Below are 24274 nucleotides of genomic sequence, written 5' to 3'. Positions count from 1 at the left end.
TCTTCATTCCTGCATTCTATCTGTGCATCCCTTTCGTCACCACTGCCCCCCCACTACATCGATGATACTCATCAGTCCACCGCCCATCGTTAAAGTGTATATCAATGGCCACTCACCACGAACGAGATTCCTGACCCCATCCTTCCAATACAAGGGTTTGCAGGTCGTGCACACGCAGTGTATCTTCAGGCTGACAGTGGTCGAAACGTTCGACGATGAAGCCCCAGGAAGAAAAGCCGAGTAGTGCAAGTCGTCTTGGTGGTGGTAGAAGGGAAAGTGGGAGTTGCGCGCCCCGTCACACCGCATGTATGATGCTAGGCAGGCCCAGCGTGCTTCTGTGACATGCTGTGTCAAGGTGACATCGTCCACCCTCATTCCGTGCATTTGGACCTGGACGATGGTCCAGATAGGGTACAATGTGGCTGTTTTCCCAACCTGCAGCTGGGTTTGGGACTGGCACTGACGGTAATTGGTTGTGACTGTCGCAATCCAAATAGTTTAGCCATCATCAAAGCCCGGCTTTCAACGACCCAGCTGCTCACACAAACTGCGCTCTGGCAACAAGAGTCGTTCCTTTCCAAAGCCGTCGTTGACATGGCGGTGGGCGGGAAGAAGGCGTGGTTGGCGCTGTGTGTGCGGGCAAAAGGTATTTGATGCGCTTGGTAGCGGACAAACAGACAGGTTTCAACGTTGCAGCATCTCGCTGCTGAGTTCCTGCTCCTCAAGTGTTTGTTTTCCATGAAGTTCAATTCATCACAAAACAAAAGAAGGCAGGATCAAGATATCAGATTTCAAATCTGGACCTATACATGACATGATGAACTTCCAAACTACCCAAAGGCAGACAGATCGGTACACGTACCAATCCAACCCCAGGGGATCCCATAGACTTATCTGCATAGGTACACTAGCAGGGACGTAACTTACCAGGACGGATCAACCGCAACAACGCTGATACACCCAACACCGATAACCAACACCCAAGAGGGGGGTGAGTTCGATGAAGGCCAGCAGCTCGATAACCCACCCAGAGGACGGAGGCGTCACAGCCAAGTTTAAGTCGGCCCCCCTCCCCCCCAATGGCGAGTCTCACATGGGTTCAGGATCAACCAAGGGTACGGTTCGTGGGCTTTGAACTCGCGAGAAGAGGACCTGCTCATAACCCGGCTGTGAAACAGGCTCGGCGGATATGGAGTTGCGGCTGTCGCGGTTTTCTCTTTGGGTTGACCTGGACGCGCTTCTAGGTTGGAGAGTGCAGGCAAGGTTCGCTCGTCGTCAAAGTGTAGAGAATGTCAACGCCCTACGACTAATCAGCAGCGCTCGGTCGAAGAGATGGATGGAAGAGCTCACCTGAAGCTGTCCCACGTCAATAGCAGCTGGGTGCAGGCTTGCGGAGAGTTCCAAGGAATGATGTTTGAACAGCTAATCAGGGCATCTCCATCTCCGTGGCCTTGGTCGTCGAGAGAGAAATTGCGGGACGTGGTGGGCGCCATGGATGACAAGCACAAGGTTGACCGTTGAACGTTGAGCGCGAGCGCCTAGCTTTGGACAAATATCGAACTGTGGGAACGGCCGATCAGAGACGGACAAGGAGCTCAAGTCTCCCATCCTCGTTCTCCAACACCACAACTACAGGTTGGGCTTCATCGGTAAATCATCTTGGTTCAACCTCACTTCGTCTAGTCGGAATTCGAACCTCTCCTAAACCCAAGCTACACCATCGCACACAAGGAACGACCAACGTCCACGACATTGATCATTTCAACTCGATTCAAAACTCGGCCGACATTGCGTCTACTCATTCCGAAGTCCAGGTCAGATAGGGGCTTCTCAACCGCGCACCGCATATGAACTACACAATATATACCTACTCGCATGTAAGGCCGAAGACACTTTACACGAATCAGATTCCGTTGGTGCTGCTACTTTTGGTCCTGTGTGGTGTCGGAGAAGACAAAGGAATCGGTTTGCCTGGAGCGCGAGGTTCTGTCGAGGGATAGCAGGAGGCTCGAGGCGAGTATGTAGAAAAGATATAAGATCTATGAGTAGGTCAAGAACGTTATGAATTTGGTGCGTGTTCATAGACCATCTACCATCCAATACTGACCTGCCAATGATACAGGGGATTGCCAATTTACCAGCACTACTAAGTATAACGATGATAGCAGAAGAATGGCCAAACTAGCAGAGACTGCTGCGCGGGGTAGTAGCAGGCTATGAACCGAATTGCCTGTCGGGCGATACCTCTGTCAGTTGGGTTGGTTGCTGCAAGCAGCCTTCCTTGCCTCTTCTTCTGGTCTCCCTCCCTTGACCTCTCCCTTTCTCCCCTGCTCACTCATCGTCCCTTTCTGCGTCTGTCTCCCTTCTTATCTTCTCTCCCTCAGTTTCTCTCTCACTCCCCTTCTCTATCTCTTCGCCCTCTTCGTCTTCCCCATCCATCGTCTTCCCCTCCGTCCCCTTTCTCCAAACACCACGCTAATCCCTCCAGACCTCCTTACCGAACCCAAATCCAGCAAATTCACTGTTAGTTTTAACTGGCCATTGGGATTCCGGATCTAAGGCGGGAGAACAATGGGTATTCGGAATCGACGGCGAGGAGGGGGTGGCGGTAAATTCAGAGGTCGTGAGGACTCCGGTACGTTTAGATTGATATGAACGAGTGGATGGATGGGTGCTGACAGTGAACCACCACGCTTACATCTAAATACTACCATGGCCGACACCAGTGCGCCCTCGACCGTCTCCAGCAATCACACAGGGTGGGACAGAGCCCAGACATCATACATGGCAACGAAGAACAGATTTTGCCGCCGCAGTCCCGCTTACTCTAACGATCCCATTGCGCCAAAGCTACTGCGCATTCCGCTTAATTCAACACCAAGCCCAGCCTCGTAATATTATCCTGGAGATTCGGGCAAAGTATTCTGATAGAGCGCAGCCAGTAAACTACGTAGAAGTCGACATGGAGTGATAGTCGTTCAATAAGCGAATAATACCGTCATGTCCTGGTTCCATCGATGCATACATGACGGCGTCATATCCATACGTATCCTTATGACCGACGTCCGATACCATGCCAGATTGAAGGAGCTGTTCGACGACCTCTTCATGCCGGGCCCATGCCGCATAGATCAAGGCGGTGCGCCCATAATAATTTGCAGAGTTGGCGTCTACACCTCCGTGGTCAATGAGGATCTGAACGAGGGTGCTGTGGCCATTAAAAGCCGCGAAGGTTAGAGCAGTGTTCCCAAGGGAGTCCCGAGCATTGATATCAATGTTTTGGCATCGTAGAAGGATGCTGGCGCTGGTATAATGACCAAACTTTGACGCTTGCATGAGCGCAGTTCTCCTCTTGTGGTTCGCTTGATTGACTCGGATCCCATCCGCTCGGAGAAGGTGGAGAATGACGGGCCAGTGGTTGTCGGTGGATGCCGCAAGGAGTGCTGTGGAACCTGACTTATCAACGGCATTGACATCTACCTTTCCAGACTGAAGAAGCCGCAGCACTGTGCTTGCATGCCCGTGAGGGGAGGCCACAATAAGTGGTGTCTGGCCCTCGGCGTTGGCCATGTTGAGAACGGCTTGATCGGCCTGGATGAGCTGGTCCACTACATCGTCGTGTCCAGCACGCGCTGCCAGGATTGCCGCGGTATCACCATTCGGATCGACAGCGGCCACATTGACCCACTTGGATTGGAGCAGTTCCCCCACGATGTCTGTGTATCCTCTGTCAGAGGCGATCATCAAAACAGAGTGTCCGTTCCTGTTTGCAGCGTTGACCTGTATACCGTCGTGTTGGAGCAGTCGACGTATGATGTTCAAGAGTTCGGCTCCTCTGAAATCGTCGTTGGGGACGTAGCACCGACGCACTGCACAAATCAATGCTGTATCCCCGTTCTCGTCCGTAGCGTTGACATCCAAATCGACACATTGGAGCAGTTCTTGGACAACGCCGGCCACTGCCCTGGCTTGGAAGTTTTCATCGGATTGAAAGGCGGCGATCAGAGCTGTTTCTCCTCGCCGGTTGGCAGTGTTGACTTGTATTCCGTCTGCCTGGAGCAAAAGGCGCACCATGGGCGCCGCGGCGATGTGCCAGCGTGCTGCATGAATCAACGCCGTATCCCCGTTCTGGTCTGCAGCATTGACATCCAAATCGACACATTCCAGTAGTTCTTCGATGACCTCAGCCACCGCCTCTTCGATGGCCTCAGCCACCGACTCTTCGATGGCCTCAGCCACCGACTCTTCGTCGCATTGTAAGGCGGCGATAAGCGCTGTTTCTCCTCGGCGGTTGGCAGTGTTCACTTGTATGCCATCTGCCTGGAGCAGAAGGCGCACTGTGAGAGCGTCGCGCGAGCGCGCTGCATGAATTAACGCCGTATCGCCGTCTTCGTCTGAAGCGTTGACATCCAAATCGACACATTGGAGCAGTTCATGGACAACGCGGGCCACGTCATCGCCTAGGAATACTGTATCGCATTGAAAGGCGGCGATTAGAGCTGTTTGTCTCCGCCGGTTGGCACTGTTGACTTGTATGCTGTCTGCCTGGAGCAGAAGGCGCACCATGGGCGCCCCATCGTACCGGCGCGCTGCACGAATCAATGCTGTATCGCCGTCCTCGTCTGCAGCATTGACATCCAACTCGTCACATTCGAGTAGTTGTTCGACGTTATGTGACTCAATGCATGGTGCAGTGGCTTCAATGAGAGCCGTTTGTCCTTTCCGGTTGGCAGCGTTGACCTGTATCCCATCCGCTCGGAGTAAAAAGGCTATGGTATCAGCGCTGATATTGCTCCTCGACGCGTGAATCAACGCAGTGTCGCCATTGTTGTCGCGTGCGTTTACGTCGATCTCTGGATGCTGAAGCAGTGCCTCAACCTCTGACGCAGTGTCATTCTCAGCCGCGTACATTAATGCGGTCGTCCCCTGTTGGTCGGTAGCGTTGACATGGATGTCCTTGACTTGCAGAAGCCGTACCAGGGCGGAGAATGTACTCCCCCGAGCTGCCCCCACCAACGCAGTGCCGTGCTCCGTGTGTAGGTTGGGGTCAGTGGTCCTGCAACAGAGAAGCTCTTCCATGATCTCAACATGGCCGAGCTCCGAGGCGATACTCAAGGGGGTGTGTGACGCGGTAGTTGAATTGACGTTGTACTGGCCATCAGGGGAAACACCATCCTCGGACACCAGCTTCGGAATAAAACCGATCAGGTCATAGTAAGCGGCTAGATGAAGAGGGTTGGCCCTTGCAAACGCGTAACCGTAAAACGGAAGGGATGTTCTAAGGGGGAAGGAAGTGCACTGTTTCAGGAATTGGAGGACCTCGCTCGCGATCTTGGGGATACCTTTACAGCGGTGGAAATGGGAGTGCCAGTGGTCGTAAGCATACCGGGCAAGTGGTTGCTCTAGGATATTCCTTAGTGCCTCGTTGTCCTCGACATGGGATTGAGGTAGGCCTAGGGAAATAAGCCTCTGCATCAAGGTCTGAAGAATCATAGTGTGAGGATGGGGGCAACATTCCAGCAGTATTGTTGCAAGCGCCTCTTGAGCCGAGTAGTCTATAAGGCGTGTCAGCACTTCGTCAGCTGGCACTGTAGGGGATGGTACTTACGAACAAGGCGAACCGACCGCCCCCAATAAGTATCCTGCACCTCAATCAACCCGCAGCAGGCCGATATCAGTGCCGCTTCGTCAACCATCCGCTCCTCGTCGAACACGTGCGTTTCTGGGTCGGTGGCAACGGCATATAACAAGTGCTCGATGCCGAAGCGCTCCTTGTCTAGGGAGAAAACTACCCAAAGAAGAGCCCTCATCCCAAGATCAGCTTGAGCAGGAGACCGTGCTTTGATGCGCTGGACCGTTTGGCGGTACATGTCCTTGAGTGAGAGGGGCAAATTCTTCAGGACATCTTCCAGATCCCTGAGGCTGCTGCAAAATCCGAGCGCGTCGACCTGCAGTGCGGCGTGTATAAACCTGCAGGTCATATGTCGAGAATTAGAAACGCGACGGGATACAAGCAAACTGTACCCACATTCCCCCAGACTTGTCCACTATCGCCGAAATTATTCTCTGTTCACATCGGTGCAGTTCTAGAAGGCGACGCAAATGGGAGTGTTGGTCGATTTTTTCCCGCACGAGACGCTCGATGTCCTCTCTATGCGCACAGACCGGGTAGAAGGCAGCAGAGTGAAGGTCTCCCTCGAGTGTTTGGAGCGGTCGGGAGGTGATGGCGAAGCGTCCCCCCAGTGAGTTTATCGCTTTGACAAGGTCGAACTGAGTGGCGATCTTGGCCTCGTCCAAACCGTCGATGATGTAGAATACGATGTCGAAGTGTTGCTCAATGGTGCGGAGGAGATCCATGAGCTCATTGAGAGACGGTCGGGTTTTCTCGCGACGATGGCGCTCAAGGACGGGGATGATGACTGGGGCGATCTCAGGATGGCGTTCGAGGCATTGTTTGATCAGCCCTTCGAGGATGTCCTTGACACTCAAGGCCTCTGTGTAGCGGCAGTAGGCATAGAGAATACAAATCTTCTTGTCGGGTTGCTTTTCGAGGTCCTCGATGAGGCGAGATCTATGGGAAAATAGTCAGTTTCAGAGCAACTTCCACTGGGATAGAGTGACCTACGCAAGAACGGTCTTCCCAGCCCCGGCTTATAAAATCATCAATCCGACTGCGTGAAGGAATGGAATAGATGGAGACTCACGAATCCCCATTCCCCAAATCACTTTGGTTTTCCCGTTCTTCCATTCGTCGTATTTTTCTCCTGTGAGAAACCAGGAAAGTGTTCCTTCCGCACACTTCTCCAGATTCTGGATGTAGATGGACCGAAAATTGACTTTCGGCGCGAGCCATTCCAAGATGATCTCCAGTTCTACGGTTGACCGTTAGCCTAGCATCCACAGATGGAGTCGCCATACTCTCACTTTGTTCAGGAACTCCGACCGGCTGCACGACGTTCGTAATTTGAGTCAAGTTCCCACTGACGATCGTGTTTCCGGTTAGGCTGCTGCCTTGGAGGTTGAATTGAGTTAGCTGTGGAGGTGCTGCAAGGCTCTCGTGTCGAGCTCCAGCACCATCGATCAACGCAGATTCCTGCCTCCCTGGACTGATAGCAATAGCGCCCGGATTCGCTTCGGGGCCCGACCTAACCGTGGGCGACCTGGTTATCGCCTGTAAGGAAACTCCCTGGTGCGGCACCCCCTCACGCGAAATGGCAACGCCGCTCGTCACAGGGGCCTGCGAGGCAGCCACGTTGTCTATATCAAGGAAGGTCAGCGTTCCGATTTGAGCAGGTGTAGGGCTCTCTCACATGCTCCAGGCATCGGGGCATGATCCTCAGCCTCGCATTCCATCTCCACATCCCTTTCATCCCCGTTCTCTCCCCACTGCATCGAGTAATCAGTCCGCCGCCCATCTCTAGGAATGAAACAACGGCCGCTCACCACAAACGAGATTCCTGAACCCATTCCTCCAATGCACGAGTTTGCAGGTCGTGCACAAGTGGCGAACTTTCAAGCTGTTAGTCCTGTTAGTGGTAGAAATCCGCTACGACGTCGTCCAAAGCAGAGAGCGAGAAGTGCGGTGGTGGTGGTGGTGGTATTTGAAGGGCAAGGAGCGAGTTAGGCGCCCAGCCACATGCACACCACATGGTGTGATGCTGCGACATGCTGTGACATGCTGTATCAAGGTGTTATAGTTCAACGATTAATTGTACAGCCTGGCGGTGTGTAGAGGAGGATATCCAGGGATGCGATGCAAGTGTTTCCTCCCTGGGTGGTCCTCGAGGTCCCGGGCTGTGATTCACAGCCATGCCAGAGTGCCTAGTGGGCTGTGGCCCATTGAACACAATGTTCAGTCGTCTAGAAACGAAGCGCCTGTAGGGATCTATGACATCCGTGTCATGGATGCTACTTATATTGCGCCTGTAATCGTTCGAGGGCCTTGGTGGTGGATGGAGAACGAGGCCGAGGGATGGTCTTGACGCGCTGATGCGCCAACACCAGTGGACCCGGTTAGATAAGCTGATGGCCGACGCCCAATCAACTCGGACGCTGTGTACTTTGTGCTCGCTACTTGTCGACGCACTGGCAGAAGCAAAGGGGGCCTCGCATGCGATTAATCCGCCGCAAGCGCCTGGGATGAAGTCGATCTCGAAACATAGTCATTCAGCAGACGAAGGATTCATTCATGTTGGTTCAACGATTCAAGTGGAACAGCGTCATACCCATATTTTTACACGTCCTTATGGCTGACATCCACTACCCTACCCAATTGAAGTAGCCACTCAACAACCACTTCATGAAAGCTTGGTTGACGCTGTGTGGCGGAGCCTGAGGCCCTGAGGGCGGCGGGCAAGCCATCTGATGCGCCTGAACTGGCGCCAAGGAACCAAGTCAAATTGCTCCGAGTCTTCCTAGTCCATGGTCATCGATCATCCATGTGACCCTCTCACTCAACGTCATCCACACCTCGCCCAACCTTCCAATGATTATCACCGAAGAAATTCGAAGCCGTCCAAGCTCTTCGTCCTACGGAAACTAATACGATGCCATCCGTATTGAACGTCCAAATCTCATCCGTCGCTTCTTGCATACGCGTTCGCCCCCGGGTGCAACCAGAAGGAGTTGTCTCGGGGGTGCGTAGCGCTCATGACCTAGGGTGCTTCGATGCCCACACTGGCAGAATATCCAACGGCCTTCTGGTCGCCCGGCGCCCTGTATCCAGGACTGGGTAACTTCGACTTGGACTTACCTCTTCGCTGGGTATGCCGACGGAATGTTTAACGGGGAACGTGTTCGAGGACTAGCGAGCAATAATGCCAGTACATATCGCGATTCGCCAACCGCTCTGGCTTCCTAGGGTCTAACTGGGTCTAACTGCTCCCTAGTTCTTGGTCGTCAAGAAGGCCCCATACATCAAATTCATAGGCAGTAGATGTCTTCGCTTGTCTTCGCCTTTGCAACTCTAACAGGATTCCCCGGGAATAAACCTCATCGAAGCCCCTCGCAATGATCGGTGTGACTGGTAACGCTAATTCTTCCCAATGAGTCCGACAATCAAGTTGCTCAGATTTTCCGACAAATGTTCTCTCGAATAATTTGCTCTGCTCCCGCTATGTCATCTGACAACGTCCTTCAAGCTTCGACGATGCTTGCATAGCCGGAGATACACAGCGGACCGGCCGCTTCAACAGGATATAAACCGACTGTCTCCAGGTTCCCATTCCTCGAGCACCAAGGGAAACATCACTGCCACCTCACCATGACTCCCCGCTTCTTGATCCTCACAGTCGCACTCGCCTTCGTCTCCTCCGTCTACGCTCAATGCGGCGCAGGCAACCCAGATGCCCGGGTGACCGGCTCAGGCAACTCCTTCGTCGCTACCCGCGGGTCCAGCACAGTCTACTCCGGCTCTGACTACCGCGCAGCCATCCAAGCCGCCATCGACTCCATCGGCTGGGGCCAGCGCGTCTCCGTCATGGCTTCTGGCTCCATCGGCGCCAGCACCATCACCATCCAGAGCGGCAAGATTTTCGAAGGGTGCGGTACCATCAACGTCGGGAACCGCGGTGGACGCGGTGCCATCGAGGTCACGAATGCCTCGGACGTGAAGATCCCCTACCTCTCCATGACCGGCAACCCCTACTTTGGCCTCCGCTTCTTCGGCACACGCAACTTGTCCCTTGGGCAGATCACCATGAACCTCAGCGGTGGTTTGGGTATTAGGTTCGACCGCGACCAGGCTGCCAACTCGAATGTGTCGATGGACGTCATCAACATCACTGGCGCCGGCAGCCACGCCGTCGAGACGTGGAACATCGACGGCCTCACCATCAACCAGGTCATCGCGCGCAACGTTGGGGAGTGCGGGTTGCTCCTGCAGAGGACGACCAATGCGCGGGTTGGGCTCGTTGATGGAACCAACGTCGCCACCGGTAACGGATACGCCACCTTCCGTATGGCGAACAACAACGGCCAGCTCCCCAACGGCAGCTACAACACCAACGTCTACGTCAACAGGGTCGTCTCGCGCGGTGGTGGACGCGGTATCTTCTGCGTCTCGCAGTCCGGAGGTGCGACTATCGAGAGCGTCGACCTCTCCAACAACGGAAACAACGCCATCCTCTTGGAGAATTGCTACAACGTTAGGATTAACGGCGGAACGGTTAATGGAGGAGGAGAGGTTCGCGTTGCTGCGCGCAGCGAGTTCCCTAACAACCGGGATATGTGGATTACGCTGAGGGTGGATAACACCTCTGTTCGCGAGCAGCCTTGCGGACAGAATATCAATTGGAACTTGTCGGGGAATGGACGCAGGCAGCTTTGCTAGGTGGAGAGATTTTATAGATTGATGTAGGCTTCGAATTCTTCTTGTTGTCTCCTTCCTAAAACCATCTTCCCTTGGGGCCGCTATTTTGGATTCCCTGTTTCTCTTGAGCCTCAGTCGTACAGTTTGCTTGTAATCCCTTCTGTATTGGGCGGTGATAGTAATCTCATCTCTCAGCAATGGCATACATCGACTTTACAGACTGGCAGAATTTTGATAATCTCGTACAATCTCAGCACCAACTGAAACTGTGATCTAACGCGCATCAGCGCATCAGCGCCATCATCGGAGCTTGTCTTCCACGGTCTATCCCATTTTTCTTCCCGCTCGTCGACGACACCCATGGCAACTCTTTCGAACAAGAAGCGACCTGTGCTAAGATAAAACGACTTGGACGAACAACTGGATTGTTGAAGACCCGAACCCTCAGATCGCGGGGATCCCGCCCAATTTTGCTGTCGCTATATCGGCCTCACCTCGCAGGAGAACAATCGCACTGCGCCGTGGCGTAATGCTCTGGACGTTGCCAAAAGCGCAAACGAGGGTGGGGCCTTGGATACAAACGATAACGTATAATGTCCACAGCTTGTCATAGCATCACTGGACTGCTCTGGAGGCATGTGACAGGATGTCTCCAAAGTGGCCTCTTTGCCTTCTACTACCACGGCCACTACGCCACTCTGTCTTTGCCTTGAACATTCTGGAATGGAATTGCGCGAGTCCTTAGCAGGTGGAGGCGGGAATTATCGATGGGTCGTGGCGTAGAACGATGTAACGATCGGTGAATGGCGATTATGTACCCAGCCTACCTCGGACTTGATTGTGCATGCGACGGAACTAGGGGCGATGGGCACGGATGGCTCTGGGGGTCATGGGATAAGGATTGAAAAATTCAATTCACCTCAGCCTGGTACGTACGAGACAAGACACAGGATATCCGAGTCCCATAATTGAGTGAGTACTTATCGATATCCTTCTCCCAGGGATAGCTTTGGGTGACATTTTCACGCTGCATTGGAGTACGGCGGGGAATGTTCTACGAACCTTTCCAGCACTCGTGCACGCCTTCTCACTGGCAAGTGATTGTGATTTGAATGAGAAAGTTGTGATTCAAAACATAATTCAGGTCTGCAGGGTCCGCCGGATATCACGATCACGGTCTCGGTCTAGACGAGGGTGAGCATGCACTGTATTGAAATGGGTTGTCATTCAATTGTATTTGATGTGCCGTAGAATTACAACGTTCACTGGTAGTTGGTTGCAACTGGAGGTGAGATCCGACCTTTCCTTTCTATGGCAATCCTGTTGTGCTTACCCGAAGCTTCTTCCCTACAGTACCAGAGAGTGAGCAATTTGAGCGCGCTTGTTTACGGCGCTAATCTCTTGATTCAACTTGAAGCGGCCTTTGCCTTGGGACCCACCCACGGACTGGGACTTCATGCAAATGACGACGTCTGATCAGGCCCAGGCTCTCACGACTCGTCACGACCATCGCCAAACGCACACCCGCGAAACGAAACGAATAGAATTCGAATTCCCCGCGATCGATCAAAATGAAGCATATGATTTCCGTCTTTCAATTCCCTCTTCCAAGGCCACAACATTGAGATCTTAACAATGCGCACAATAGATGTTGAGATCTTGAATGGAAACGCCGGGTGCGCACTGTAGGAAACGGTAGGATCCAGACGCGTACATACTATATGTATTCATCTACAGAAACAGATCCTGAAAGCTCTCGTCCTGAGCAGTAAAAGGCAGTGTTCAGGCTTGATTGAAATGCGCGTGTTTCACTTTTCTATTGCGTTGATCTCTTGGATTGCTTGAGCTTCGGAATTTGAGTTGTTCTTTTGGCTTTTAACAGCTTTTTTAGGTTATTCTTGGAAGCTGGGAATTCGGCGGCGCGGCCGCGTAGAAGGGAGTAAACTTGGCACTGGGAAGACCCAATACGAGCTATTTCGAGCTGAGAAGGTAGGCATGTAAAATGATGTGCAGTCCGAAGTTGAAGCACCTGCACGTATGTTTTGCGCACCGCGGTCCCCCAGAGCCAAGACTTTCCAAAGGGACTCTACGGCGGTTCTAAAGGTTCTGCACTGCGAGGTTGTGGGGCAGATAAGGAGTTGAAAGCTGCGTGCATATGTATGGTGCTAGATAACAGAACTTCGAGTTAAAGATGATGAGAAGAGATAGACTACGTAAGGACGGTGATTGCACCTCTGTGTCGGTAGACGCTCGTATCGCAATCTCTGCTTATGATATTTGGAGCTTGGGAGAGATGATCAAAGTATATGCAGTCATGTACACAGGTGGGTTATGGTGCCTTTTGGAAATCGTTTATAGCTTCTAACCAGGGATCACAACAGAACCTTTCTGTGACAATTATTTGAGAGGCTTCTCCTCAAGTGCCACTTAGCGGTACGTAAGAGAACTAGAATGCCAATTTTATGACTTTCGGGAAGGAAAGAGTGCGGTACATCCGAAGTTTGCGGCATGCGCGGAAGGGGGAACGCGGCTCGGGTAGGAGTGGGTAAATAACGAAAATACCGATGGTGATACAACGGTTTTTCGAGAAGTGCAGATATCAGAAGGTCTTAATTCAGGGCCTTTCTATCTTTCAGCTATGCCTTGAATATAGATTTCGAAGGGGTCGCACGAGAACAGTGGCCGTTCTGGGCGAGGTGCCAAATAGGCGCCGGTTGGCGTCATCAGCGCCAAGCCGACGCCAAGGCCGCTCTTGGGCGGGCGCTATTTAGGCTCGATCATGATGTCCTCCTCCACCGGGCCAGCACCGCCTTGAAAGCATTCCTCGATAGTGAGCATCGAAGTGGCTGAGTTGTTGTTCTTCATCCAAGTAAGAGTGTATACAGCTTGCTCTTGTTCTAGATACGAGCGATAAGGAGATAAGCATCTGGAGAAGAATTGTTCTACGAGCGAGTGTCCCATTAATAGCTTTGCAGTCGGAGGTTCGAGTTCCAGGTACTACCTTCGAGAAAGACAGAAATAGATTCTATTCAATTGCAATGGCGCTCTGGCCACGGGGTCGAGCTTATAGCAGGGAGAACCACGGAAGACCCGGAGTCGAAATTAATGGGGGCGGACCGTCCGTTCAGAGAGCTCAATATTCTCCCATCAGGGTTAAAACGTTCCAGAGGCTCCAAGGGATATCTTTTCTTGTGATGATGCCGGACGAGATAGGCAAGGATGTAGTTTGAAAAAAAGGTTCCCAGTCAATTCCCAGTGGGAGAAGTGCGCGTGTGGGCGTGTGCGAGATGGGAAGCAGAAGGATATTCGAGTGACTTGATATGGCTTCGGCGAGGCGTATCAGGCAGTTGGATAGACAGGCACGGCGCACAGGATCCAGCCGTTTCAAAATAGCAAAAGATCTCGGTAGCATGGGAGAGAGAGTGGACGAGATCTGAGTTCGCTGATATCGCGTAGTGGGTGTCTCCTTACCTGATTAGGCATTGTGAGCACGTGATGACTGGGCAAATAGGGAGTTGGGAGATGCCGATGTGCCTGGACGGGAGGGGACTCGACAAGGGGTTTGGATGGAGAGAACGACAGCCCCCGCCCTTTCCTTTTGACTTTGCGCACGACACACCCTCCGTCGCAAATCCCGTGTCTTGTCGCTGCCGCCCACGACGCCCAGCACCCGTTTCCACCGGCGTCAGACGATCCGCTCGCGTGGCCTTTCGCCGACCCCCGCACTCTATTGCGCGATCCCAAGGGACCTGTTGTTATCTAGCCAAGCCCTACGGTCCTTGACACCACACTGTCAGCGCTGTCCGCAAACCTGGCTCCCCGTCTTCGACTCTGCGCCGTACGACTCTGAAAACCCAGCGAAAATCCAGGGCCGGTGTTGCAGCAAGCTTCTCGAGGTGCTCGTTCGGAGGAGGAAGTTGTTCTGCAGGGGAGGCAATGTGAAATGTCCGATATCACATTAAAGGAAGAAGGGAATGTTTTGGATATCAACCTGCGGGATATCGAGAAGACTCTTGGTGCGTAGCTTCTTTCCTCGCTGTCTACGACGGCGACTAGATAGACTCATGGCTGTGCAGAGAACGAATCCCCGGCCGACACCCACTCGTTCACCACGACACTTTCTGGGAGAAGGAGCGACGACTACAGCGTCTTTGATCCCAATTATGACTCGGACTTGGACAATCTCGGTGCGCAGCTTCCAGTTTCTTGAGGGATAGTGCTCTGAATTGTGCAGAGGACGATTCGCCGTACCCCGAGGTGCGATCGGCGGTGGCCAATACGGACGACCCCGACATGCCTGCGTCGACGCTGAGAGCCTGGATCATGGGCGTGCTATGGGCAATCATCATACCCGGCATGAACCAGTTCTTTTATTTTCGATACCCTTCAGTGCTCATAGGCGGGGTAAGTCTCCCTCTCTCCCTCGTCAAATCATCACACCAAAACTTATTCCGCCCGCTTGCGCACTCCCACCAGCTCGTCGCACAACTTCTTATCTTCCCAGTGGGTCGGGCGTGGGTCCGGCTACTGCCATGCGTCAAGATTTTTGGATATGAACTCAATCCCGGTCCATTTACGATCAAAGAACATGTAGGTCTACCTTTTTCTTGTGATAACCGCCGTGACATAACAACTCCTATTCTAGGTCTTGGTGACGATCATGGCAACAGTCGGGGCCCAGTCTGCCTACGCCACGGATATCATCGCTGTTCAAAAGGTCTTCTATGGTCAAGAATGGAGCTTTGCCTGTGAGTAGACGCTGGTTAGAACCTCGAGAAGCCACGCTGAACGGTTATTCAGACAAATGGCTGCTGGTGATGTCGACGCAGTTGATTGGCTTTTCAATAGGTGGAATCGCTCGCAGATTTTTGGTGACACCCCCGTCTATGAGTGAGTCGGTCTCCTCACGTCCACGACTGACCTTTGGATTGACACAACCCAGTTTGGCCGAATACCCTGGTGTCCTGTGCGCTTTTCAACACACTTCACTCCCAACAATACGCCGGCATCGGACAGCACGATGGAATCAGTCGAGAACGCTACTTTCTCTACGTCTTCGTGGGAGCTGCTCTCTGGTGTATGCACACATTCCATCTACTATCGGAGATCCCGGACTAAATCCACTCGCTCACACAGGCCTACTACCCGGATACCTATTCAAGGCGCTCAGTGTTTTTACCTGGGTAAGTTTCACCTGTCCATCTGCAAGGCGGTGCCGGAAGCTGAACGTTATCACAAAGGTCTGCTGGGCTGCCCCCGATAACGTCGTACGTTCACAATTCACTTGATCCTTCCGCGTTAACTCACTGGAGCCCAGAAAATCAACCAAATTTTTGGGTACGTGCCTAGATCGTTGTCTTGTCGTGTTTACCCGTTCTGACAGCCTCGAAGATACCATAGTGGTCTTGGATTTTCGTTGCTCACCTTTGACTGGAGTCAAATTGCCTACATCGGTAGCCCGTAAGTTTGGCCTTGTCCGCAATCCCTCCCATTTGCTAATCCCTCCCGCCTTATAGGCTCGCCACGCCATGTACGCATATCTCTTTTTCGTTGAATAAGTCGCTTACCCTTTGCTGCAGGGTGGGCCGAGGCCAACGTCATGATCGGCTTCTTCATTTTCTATTGTACGTGGATTCCATACATCTCGGTAGACGAAAGCTGACTTGTTTATGATAGGGATACTTACCCCAATACTCTACGTCGGTCATTCCAACTGTCATTCGTACTCGGTCTAACTCGTCCCCAACAGTATACCAATGTCTGGCACAGCGAATTTCTGCCGTACGTCCCGCTCTCATCCGTTTGTGACATCCGCTGATACCCATCGATCCCGCAGTATCTCATCCATCCATGCTTTCGACAACACCGGAAAACGCTATAATCACACTAGGATCATCGACCAGAATGCAACTCTGGACGTTGAAGCCTATGAAAACTATAGTCCACTCTACCTATCGTATGTCTTTTCTCCTGGCCACGAAGATGAGCGCTAACCCTCGCCTAGAACCACTTTCGTCATGTCATACGGGCTCTCGTTTCTATCAATAACATGTGGGTCTATTTCCCCGCACTCATCAATTAAGATCGACGCTAACTGCGCTTCTTCATCCCCCCACAGCTACCATCACACATGGTGCGTTCGATCGCTCCAGCACTACGATCAGGGTCCAGTGCAGCGTGGTCGTCTAAAATGTTTTTTCCTTCCGCGTTCTAGCTTTAATCTATTTCTGGAAGCCCATACGGTTGCAGATGCGCCGATCGATGCGGGAGCAGCCCGATGTACATGCTAGGCTCATGTCCCAATATCCGCAAGGTACGTCCTTCTGGGACTGCTGTGGTTCTCATCCCATCCAGACCTAACTTGTTTCGTTCATGCAGTGCCTGACTGGTACTATGCTTGTATTTTTGGTGCGTCGTTTACCATTCTCGTCCACCTCGACTTTTCCTGATCTGACTTTTTTTTGTCGCCTCGCTGGGAAACAGTTATCACCTTCACTTTTGCATGTGTTTGTATTCAAGTATGGCCCACTGGGATGACCATCTGGGCTCTTGTAATTGCACTTCTCATCGGTATGCTTCCTTGTTCTTTGGAGAAACCACTTTACGTTGATATCACCACCTTTTCCAGCTCTCTTCTATGTCATTCCTATTGGTATGTCCCACCGGACCTTGTCGTCTTCCTTGCTCTGTGCTCAGCGAACTCGTTATGTGCTATATAGGGATGATCCAAGCTATCACGAATCGCCAAGTTGGCTTGAAGTGGGTGTTTTCGCGCTCTCACCTGTCCACTCAGGTTCTCAATTATGCATCTGGTTTGGTAGTGTGATCACGGAACTCATAGTCGGCTTCATGCTTCCCGGTAAGTCTTCCGTCACGTCACGTCTTCCTTCGATTTTCGTTGTCAATTCTTGTCATGGGCTTTCGCTGACGGTGGTGTTATTGTTGTCGTAGGCCGGCCAAACGCCATGATGATGTTCGTATTCGCGTCCCAGGATTGTGTAGTTGTTTGAAGACTGAATATGCCCTTTGATGGATAGATTCAAGACATATGGTTATGTTACGATGTCTCAAGGTGCGCGGTATTGCTGTCGTTGGTATCGACGTCCTGACCCTGAATGTGTTGGGTAGCTATGCAATTTACGGCTGATTTCAAGCTCGGACAGTGCGTAAAGGATGATACGGGGTTTGGGGAGGGATTCTGACGTTTCTTTTTGGTGGTATAGCTATATGAAGGTTCCCCCGAGACCTATGTTTTGGTGTCAGGTATGTTTTATCCTGCTCGGCTGGGATTTTATGGAAGCTCACGACTTTGCGCAGATCATCGCGACGGTTATTGCGGGAACTGTTCAGCTGGGCGTTCAAGCTTGGTATGTCTTCTACCTTGTACGACTGAGATAACTTTCGCTGACGCTATCGGTGTTATAGGATGTTCAATAACATTCCGTAAATCTTTCTTTCATTCCATGCTTCGTCATTAGGGTGTGCTTACGCAGTGCTGGATAGGGATATCTGCACGTCGGGTCAGAAAGATAGGTCAGTTCGGTCTCGTAGTACCCCGGAATGGAATCGAGTGTATACTGACGTCACAACTCCCCGTTTTTGCAGTTTTGTCTGTGCGTCGACGAACGTGTTTGGAACTGCCTCTGTTATCGTAGGTCTTCCTTCCTAGACTCTAGACTCATCGGTGTGGGATGCTGAAGGTCTGGCGTGTAGTGGGGTTTGATTGGGCCGGCTGAGCATTTTGGGAAGGGGCAGATTTATCATGGTGCGTTTCGAGGTTTTTGGTGGTTCTTCGATGTGGTCTGACGAGGTGTTCTTGTCTTGTTCGTAGTCCTCACCTATTTCTTCCTCATTGGCGCCGCGTGTCCTGTATTACTCTGGCTAGTCACCAAACGATACCCGCGGAGTATCCTCAATTATCTCAAGTGAGTGCTTGATTACTCCTTTCCTCTTGATGAACGGCCGGATTAACTGAACCTCTTGCATAGCTTCCCGTTCGTAACCTCTCTAACCGCGTATGGTTGGTTTTGTCGCTGACGCGTTTGGTATACTTAGCCTCATATTCACTGGAGTTGGCCAAATTCCACCTGCGACTGCGGTCAATTATGTTCCTTGGGCGATTGTTGGGTTTATATTCCAGTATGTGATCCGGCGGAAGCACTTTTCGTATTGGACCAAATATAATTGTGAGTTTGCTTATCCCTCTATTGCGAGTGGGAGAGAGAGCTGACCATGTGGTTTTGTGGCAGATGTTTTATCGGCTGCACTCGATGCTGGAACGGCTATAGGATTAATTCTAATATACTTTTGGTGGGTTCTATCCTTTGGGTGGTGGTTGGTATGTTGTTCGCTGATATCGCTTAACCTAGCCTTCAATACCCGATGGGAGGAAACATTGGGAAAAACACTATCCAAACATGGTATGTGGACACACGTTCTCCACTTGATAACATCTCGCTCATTCATTCTCTTCGCTTTACCGCTGTCGCTGTGAATAGGTGGGGAAATCGGGTGTACAAGGAAACCTTGGATTGGAAAAGTGCTCCTCTTCGACAGCTATCTCAAGGAGACACCTTTGGACGCCCCCTCAACTCTGTTACGCGGCTGTTCGGACTATAAAGTCTCTTTCGTGCTAATGAAATCTTTTGTATATATAATGCTGTATTTTAGTCAAATGTAGATGCAATTCCTGGGTGGATCTTTTGTACTGGGGCTTTTATTTCTGGATTCGATGCTCGAACGTGCTCTGAGGTTCTGAGAACCCTGAAGACACGGGGCTTAGGACATGAGTTCACATGAGTCAGACAAAATAGGCGTCAACAAAAGTCGTGGCGATGGGGGCGCGGGGGTGGCCCCACTGGTTCTTTCTCTTTGACCACAACCAGCCAAGCACCCCATCCTCCTACATATCTCCTGCAGCTCGTATGGCTTGCTAAATTGGAGCGCTACTACCGACGTCCAAACATCCATTCATCCCTTCTAATCCTGAACAACCATGAAACCACGAATACCCAAGTAACTTCATTAATAAGACTCAACAACAACGAAACACGACTACTACGACCGCCATAAACCCCAGCATAACCCACTTTTTTGATGTTTGGGGAATCTGAATCGGAAAGCCCAAGGGTACCGAGTCCATGGGACTCGTTAATGTCAGCGTCGGCTTCAGCTTCGACCTCGACCTCGCCCTCCCCGACGCCCAAATTCAGCCGCACGCACACACCCAGCCCGCTCGCGTCCGAACTCGCGCTCACTAGCATACCACGTCTCGTGCCCGAATCCGACGACGGCAACGTCGAGTACAAACTCCAGCTCCTCAACCCGTCCCCTGCGCGCTTCGCCCGGCTCGTCACCCAGCTCAAATGGAGGCTGCTGGAAGGCGGCGGGCAGGCGTACTATGAACTGGGTGTAGCTGATTCTGGGGACCTCGTTGGTCTCCGTCGGGAGGAGCTGGAGCAGAGCTTGGAGACGCTGGAGATGATGGCGGGCGAGATTGGTGCGAGTGTGATTGTGGTGAAGGAAATCGAGGTGCCTGCTGCGCTCTCCAAGTTGGCTGCTGCTAAGCGCAGCGGGGATAATAGCAGGAGGAAGGATAATAAATCGGAGGAGGAGCTTGACGACGATTCGTACAACTCGAGTTCGGCGTTTAATTCGAATTCGGATTTGGATTTGACGGATGCCAGTGGGCTGCTGGATGGGAATGGTGGTAGCAGGGACACCCCGCCTGGTGTCTTTGTTATGGACTCGGAGTCTGAGACGGACATGCCGCGGTACACTATCGACCTCGAGATTTCGTCCGTGTTCAAGCCGAGGCCTGTACGCACCAAGCATAGTTTCCCGAACCACCCGCTCGTCGCTGGCAAGGGGAAGAGGGGGAAGAAGAACAAGCAGATACAGCCGGCGCCCGAGGACAAGCAGACCAAGGCTATGAATAGGCGCCAGGCGAGGGATAGGAAGAGGGAGGAGAAGAAGAAGACGTTGATGGCGCTGGCTGCGCAGTCTGTTGGAGAGGTCCAGGATATCCCTGCGCCTGTTCCTGTCGCAGCAGAGGTGGAGAGCGTAGTCTCGACGCTTGAAACTCTCACCGTCGCCGAACCAGAGCCAGTCCCAGCGGTCGTCGAGGCACCGATACCTACCATCTCAGTCATCGAGGAACCAGTCGACAATGACGACGATGATGACGACGACGTGTTCCCAACGACAGCCCGACAACCCGCCTATCCGAAATTTGCGTCCACTCTCACCGAGTCGCACCTCGACGTCGATCCTGCCGCCGTCAAGCTAGCCGGTGCGCTGACTTCTTCATCCCCTTCTGATGATGCGGACGACAAACCGCGCCTTATTGTAGAAGCCTTGGTCGTTCGAAAGATGTCTCTTGAGGAGGGATTCTTAGACTTTGGTGGATTCTCTATTATATGAATTTTCTTTTCTTTTTCGCTTCCATTTCTTGTATTGATTTTCTGTCTGCCGTATAACATTGTGTTTTTGGTTTGGACGGATTTGTATCAATGCCATTGACGAATCCCAGATTTGATACTTTGGGATTGGAGCACTGGATGTACAATGACCAGTGAGCGATGGTAACGCATTGCAAGATTTAGCGCAGAGTTTCCTTCTTTATCCCTGGCATTGACATCCACGCGGTCGAACTTGCAAAGTTCTTGGGCGACCTCCACTGCGTCGTTGCCCGTCCGATATTTCAACGCGGCGATGAGAGCCGTTTGTCCGTGCCGGTTTGCAGCGTTGACCTGAATACCATCTACTTGGAGTAAAAGGCGGATCGTGCGTAAAGTGCACGAACGCACTGCACAAATCAACGCGGTATCGCCCTCCCCGTCCGCAGCGTTCACATCCAAATGGTCACATTTGATTAGTTCTTCGATGATTTCCTGCCCCGCAGCAGAATATGTGCAACAGGCCCCAATGAGAGCTGTTTGTCCCCTTCGGTTCGTGGCATTGACCTGTATCCCTTCCTCTCGGAGTAAAAGGCGTAAGATAGTCGGTGCTGATGAGAATCTTGCGCGCGCCGCAATAGTCAACGCCGTATCGCCATAAATGTCGACAGCGTTGACGTCGATGCAGGGGTGTTTAAGGAGTTGTTCGACGAGGGGTACGGCTCCTGTGGCAACAGCATACATCAACGCCGTCTTCCCCAGTTGATCAACAGCGTTGACCTGGATGCCATTGATTTGCAGAAGACGTGCCAAGGTGGGACAAGGGCCTTCACAGGGTCTGGTACTGTGGTTATGCGCTTTCTGAACGACTTGTACCAACGCAGTACCATGTTTCGTGGCGACGTTTGGGTCGATGATCTTGTAAACAAGAAGCTCTTCTATCATGGCAACATGGCCGAGCCACGAGGCGAGAAATAGCGGGGTGATCGAGTCGGTATCGGTTGCTGAATTCACATTATACAGGCCATCAAGGGAATCACCATCCACGGTCACCAACTTTGGAACAAAACTGGCGAGGTCGTAGAAGGCAGCTAGGTGTAGAGCGTTGACCCTTTCAAGTTGCAAATCCCGATCAATGATTTTGCGAGGATGAAGGGGATAAGATGTGCACTGTTTAAAGAACTTGAAAACCTCGCTTGTGAGCTCGGGTTTACAATGGTTGAAATGGGAGCCCCAGTGACGGTAAGCATAGCGTGCGAGAGGGGCTTGGAGGATGGTGCTTAGTTGGTCTTCGTCCTTGACCGGGGATTGGGGTAAGTCAAGGGAAACAAGCCTCTCCAACAGGACCGGAACGATCATTACATGAGGATTGGGGTAGCATTCCAACAGGATCGTTGAGAGAGCTTCTTGGGCCGTATAGTCTGAGGGTCGTGTCAGCGCATTATCGACCACCGTAATAAATGTTACTGACGAACGAGACGAGAAAAACCCCAGTGTTCCACCTCGATTAATCCACAGCAAGCTGAGATCAGTGTGGCCTGGTCAACCATCCTCTCCTCATCGAACACGTGCGTTTCTGGATCGGCGGCAACTGCGTATAACAAGTCCATGATATGCAAGGGCTGTTCCGAAAAGACTACCCAAAGAAGGGTTCTTATCCCAAGGTCGGCTTGGGCAGGGTGTTGCGCTTTGATTCGCTGCACAGTCTGGCGATACATGTCTTCGAGTGAGACCGGCAAGTTATTAAGGACGTCTTCCAAATCCTTGACATTCCTACAAAACGCGAGAGCTTGGACTTGCAATGCAGCATGAATAAACCTTCGATCCAAGGATTAGGGAGACAACAAGATACGAAAAAGTGGTACCCACATTCCCCCAGACTTATCCAATATCTCCGAAACCACTCTCACTTCGCACCGGTTCTGCTTCAAAAGGCGACGCAGATGGGAGTGTCGGAGGATCTTCGCTTTCACGAGACGCTCGATATCTTCTCTCCGCGCATGGACCGGGTAGAAGACGACTGAGTGAAAGTCGCCCTCGAGCGTTTGCAGCGGTCGGGAGGTAATGGCGACGCGTCCTTTGAGAGAATTTATCACTTCGACGAGGTCGAACTGAGTGGTGATGTGCGCCTCGTCCAAACCGTCGATGATGTAGAATACAACGTCGAAGTGTTCCTCAATGGTCCGGAGGAGATCCATGAGCTCCTTGAGAGAAGGTCGGGTTTTCTCGAGACGGTGGCGTTCTAGGATGGGGACGATGATCGCGGCGATGTCGGTATGGCGTTGGAGACATTGCTTGATGAGACCTTCGAGGATGTCCTTGACGGTCAAGGCCTCGGTGTAGCGGCAGTAAGCATAGAGAATACACGTCTTCTTGTCGCGCCGCTTTTCGAGAGGTTCCAGGTTTTCGATAAGGCGCGAGCTAGGAGAAGAACTCAGTTTAAGCGGAGCTTCGCTGGGACAGGGCGACATACGCAAGAACAGTCTTCCCAGACCCGGCTTTGAACAACATCATTACACCTGTTCGAAGAAATGTCATGGATTGCAACTCACGAATGCCCGTTCCCCAAATCACTTTGATTTTCCCTTTCTTCCATTTGTCGTATTTATCTCCTGTGAGAAACCAGGACAGCGTTCCCTCTTCGCATTTCTCCAGATTCTCGATGTAGATAGACCGAAAGTTAATATTTGGCGCAAGCCAATCCAGAATGCGCTCCAATCCTAAGGTTGACCGTTAGCTTATTGCTCACAGGTGCAGTCGTCACATACTCACTTTCGTCCGGCTGCGCGACTACGACCTGGGTCACATTTCCGCCGACGAACATTGGGTTTCCACTAATGCTGCTTCCTTGTAGGTCGAAATGCGTCGGGGTTGAGAGGTTCTCTTGTAGACTTCCAGTGTCAATCGCCAAAGCGGACTCCCTTCGGCCCTGGCTAATGGCATCATGAGGGTGTCGATCCGTTTCATCAACCCCCGAGTCAGTCATCGTGGGCCTGTTGGGTGTGACCTGCAAGGAATCTTCCTGGCGCGCCGGCTGTCTACCAGTGAAAGGAACCTCGCTCGCTGTCATCGAAACAGGTGGACTCGAGGCGGTCGGGCTGACTGGTGTCAGACATCGGATACTCTTGAGCATTTGCGTATTGAATGAGCGACGGGTATTCTTACATTCACCTGGCATCGGCATTTCGTCCTGCGGGTGAGTCATACCCTCCCCTTCATCCCGGCCCATCTATCGGATTGGAACGGTTTTCCAGCTATGATTAACAGCATAGAACAAGAAGCGACCTACAACAAAAGAGATCCCAGCACCCATGGTCGCATCACACGACTCAGACCTCGTACTATTTGTCTGGTTGCACCGTTCCCAGCCTCCTGAAAGATTCGGGGCGATGAAGGTAGTAGCGGTACTTGGAGGAAGAGCAGGCAATTTATGGAACCCCAGTTCACAGCACCTGGGAATCCTGTGCAAACGTGTTTTGGATGCTGTGAACGCCGGTGAATTTCCTCCAGGCCGCCTCCGAGTGAGATCTGACGAATCTTTCGCCATACGGCGAAATAGATGGATTCC

The 24274-nt window shown here is 52.1% G+C and overlaps 6 protein-coding genes across 6 annotated transcripts; 4 read left to right on the top strand and 2 right to left on the bottom strand.

Annotated features, from left to right (window-relative positions):
• Positions 1-215: 215 nt before the first annotated feature.
• CC1G_15393 (hypothetical protein) lies at positions 216-1823 on the top strand (the record flags this gene model as incomplete). The annotated part of the gene is made up of 7 exons (XM_002910069.1): positions 216-337; positions 498-629; positions 912-991; positions 1245-1263; positions 1374-1412; positions 1543-1649; positions 1684-1823. The coding sequence occupies 7 exons, from the start codon at positions 216-218 to the stop codon at positions 1821-1823; spliced, it is 639 nt and encodes a 212-aa protein (XP_002910115.1).
• A 1074-nt stretch (positions 1824-2897) lies between these two features.
• CC1G_11247 (ankyrin repeat domain-containing protein 50) lies at positions 2898-8651 on the bottom strand (the record flags this gene model as incomplete). The annotated part of the gene is made up of 14 exons (XM_001834696.2): positions 2898-2946; positions 3026-4320; positions 4564-5278; positions 5387-5555; positions 5609-5970; positions 6029-6571; positions 6626-6650; positions 6705-6872; positions 6925-7257; positions 7311-7386; positions 7451-7517; positions 7806-7829; positions 8087-8134; positions 8596-8651. The coding sequence occupies 14 exons, from the start codon at positions 8649-8651 to the stop codon at positions 2898-2900; spliced, it is 3930 nt and encodes a 1309-aa protein (XP_001834748.2).
• A 611-nt stretch (positions 8652-9262) lies between these two features.
• CC1G_11246 (ricin B lectin) lies at positions 9263-10330 on the top strand (the record flags this gene model as incomplete). Its single annotated transcript, XM_001834695.1, has 1 exon — positions 9263-10330. The coding sequence occupies one exon, from the start codon at positions 9263-9265 to the stop codon at positions 10328-10330; it is 1068 nt and encodes a 355-aa protein (XP_001834747.1).
• A 3922-nt stretch (positions 10331-14252) lies between these two features.
• On the top strand, positions 14253-18928 carry CC1G_11245 (small oligopeptide transporter; the record flags this gene model as incomplete). Its single annotated transcript, XM_001834694.2, has 39 exons — positions 14253-14325; positions 14386-14496; positions 14544-14713; positions 14786-14899; positions 14955-15057; positions 15110-15199; positions 15252-15386; positions 15446-15492; positions 15550-15576; positions 15627-15646; positions 15701-15769; positions 15826-15839; positions 15889-15933; positions 15986-16008; positions 16059-16090; positions 16146-16265; positions 16314-16360; positions 16428-16442; positions 16524-16622; positions 16688-16717; positions 16793-16879; positions 16938-16961; positions 17029-17068; positions 17131-17168; positions 17261-17282; positions 17347-17381; positions 17438-17471; positions 17533-17572; positions 17627-17676; positions 17735-17752; positions 17813-17842; positions 17915-17960; positions 18023-18074; positions 18141-18234; positions 18298-18303; positions 18365-18495; positions 18559-18619; positions 18679-18729; positions 18808-18928. 39 exons carry the CDS (start codon positions 14253-14255, stop codon positions 18926-18928), a joined length of 2364 nt encoding a protein of 787 aa, XP_001834746.2.
• Positions 18929-19405: 477 nt separating this feature from the next.
• Positions 19406-20691, top strand: CC1G_11244 (GTP binding protein 2; the record flags this gene model as incomplete). Its single annotated transcript, XM_001834693.2, has 2 exons — positions 19406-20600; positions 20681-20691. 2 exons carry the CDS (start codon positions 19406-19408, stop codon positions 20689-20691), a joined length of 1206 nt encoding a protein of 401 aa, XP_001834745.2.
• A 320-nt stretch (positions 20692-21011) lies between these two features.
• Positions 21012-23935, bottom strand: CC1G_11243 (ankyrin containing protein; the record flags this gene model as incomplete). Its single annotated transcript, XM_001834692.2, has 7 exons — positions 21012-21071; positions 21118-22127; positions 22178-22403; positions 22617-23127; positions 23180-23426; positions 23479-23808; positions 23872-23935. The coding sequence occupies 7 exons, from the start codon at positions 23933-23935 to the stop codon at positions 21012-21014; spliced, it is 2448 nt and encodes an 815-aa protein (XP_001834744.2).
• Positions 23936-24274: the final 339 nt, after the last annotated feature.

This window comes from Coprinopsis cinerea (assembly GCF_000182895.1).
Source record: "Coprinopsis cinerea okayama7#130 chromosome 12 map unlocalized cont3.12, whole genome shotgun sequence".
NCBI lineage: Eukaryota > Fungi > Basidiomycota > Agaricomycetes > Agaricales > Psathyrellaceae > Coprinopsis > Coprinopsis cinerea.
Note: the sequence above shows the minus strand (reverse complement) of the source record. Positions and strands in the feature narration are given on the sequence as shown.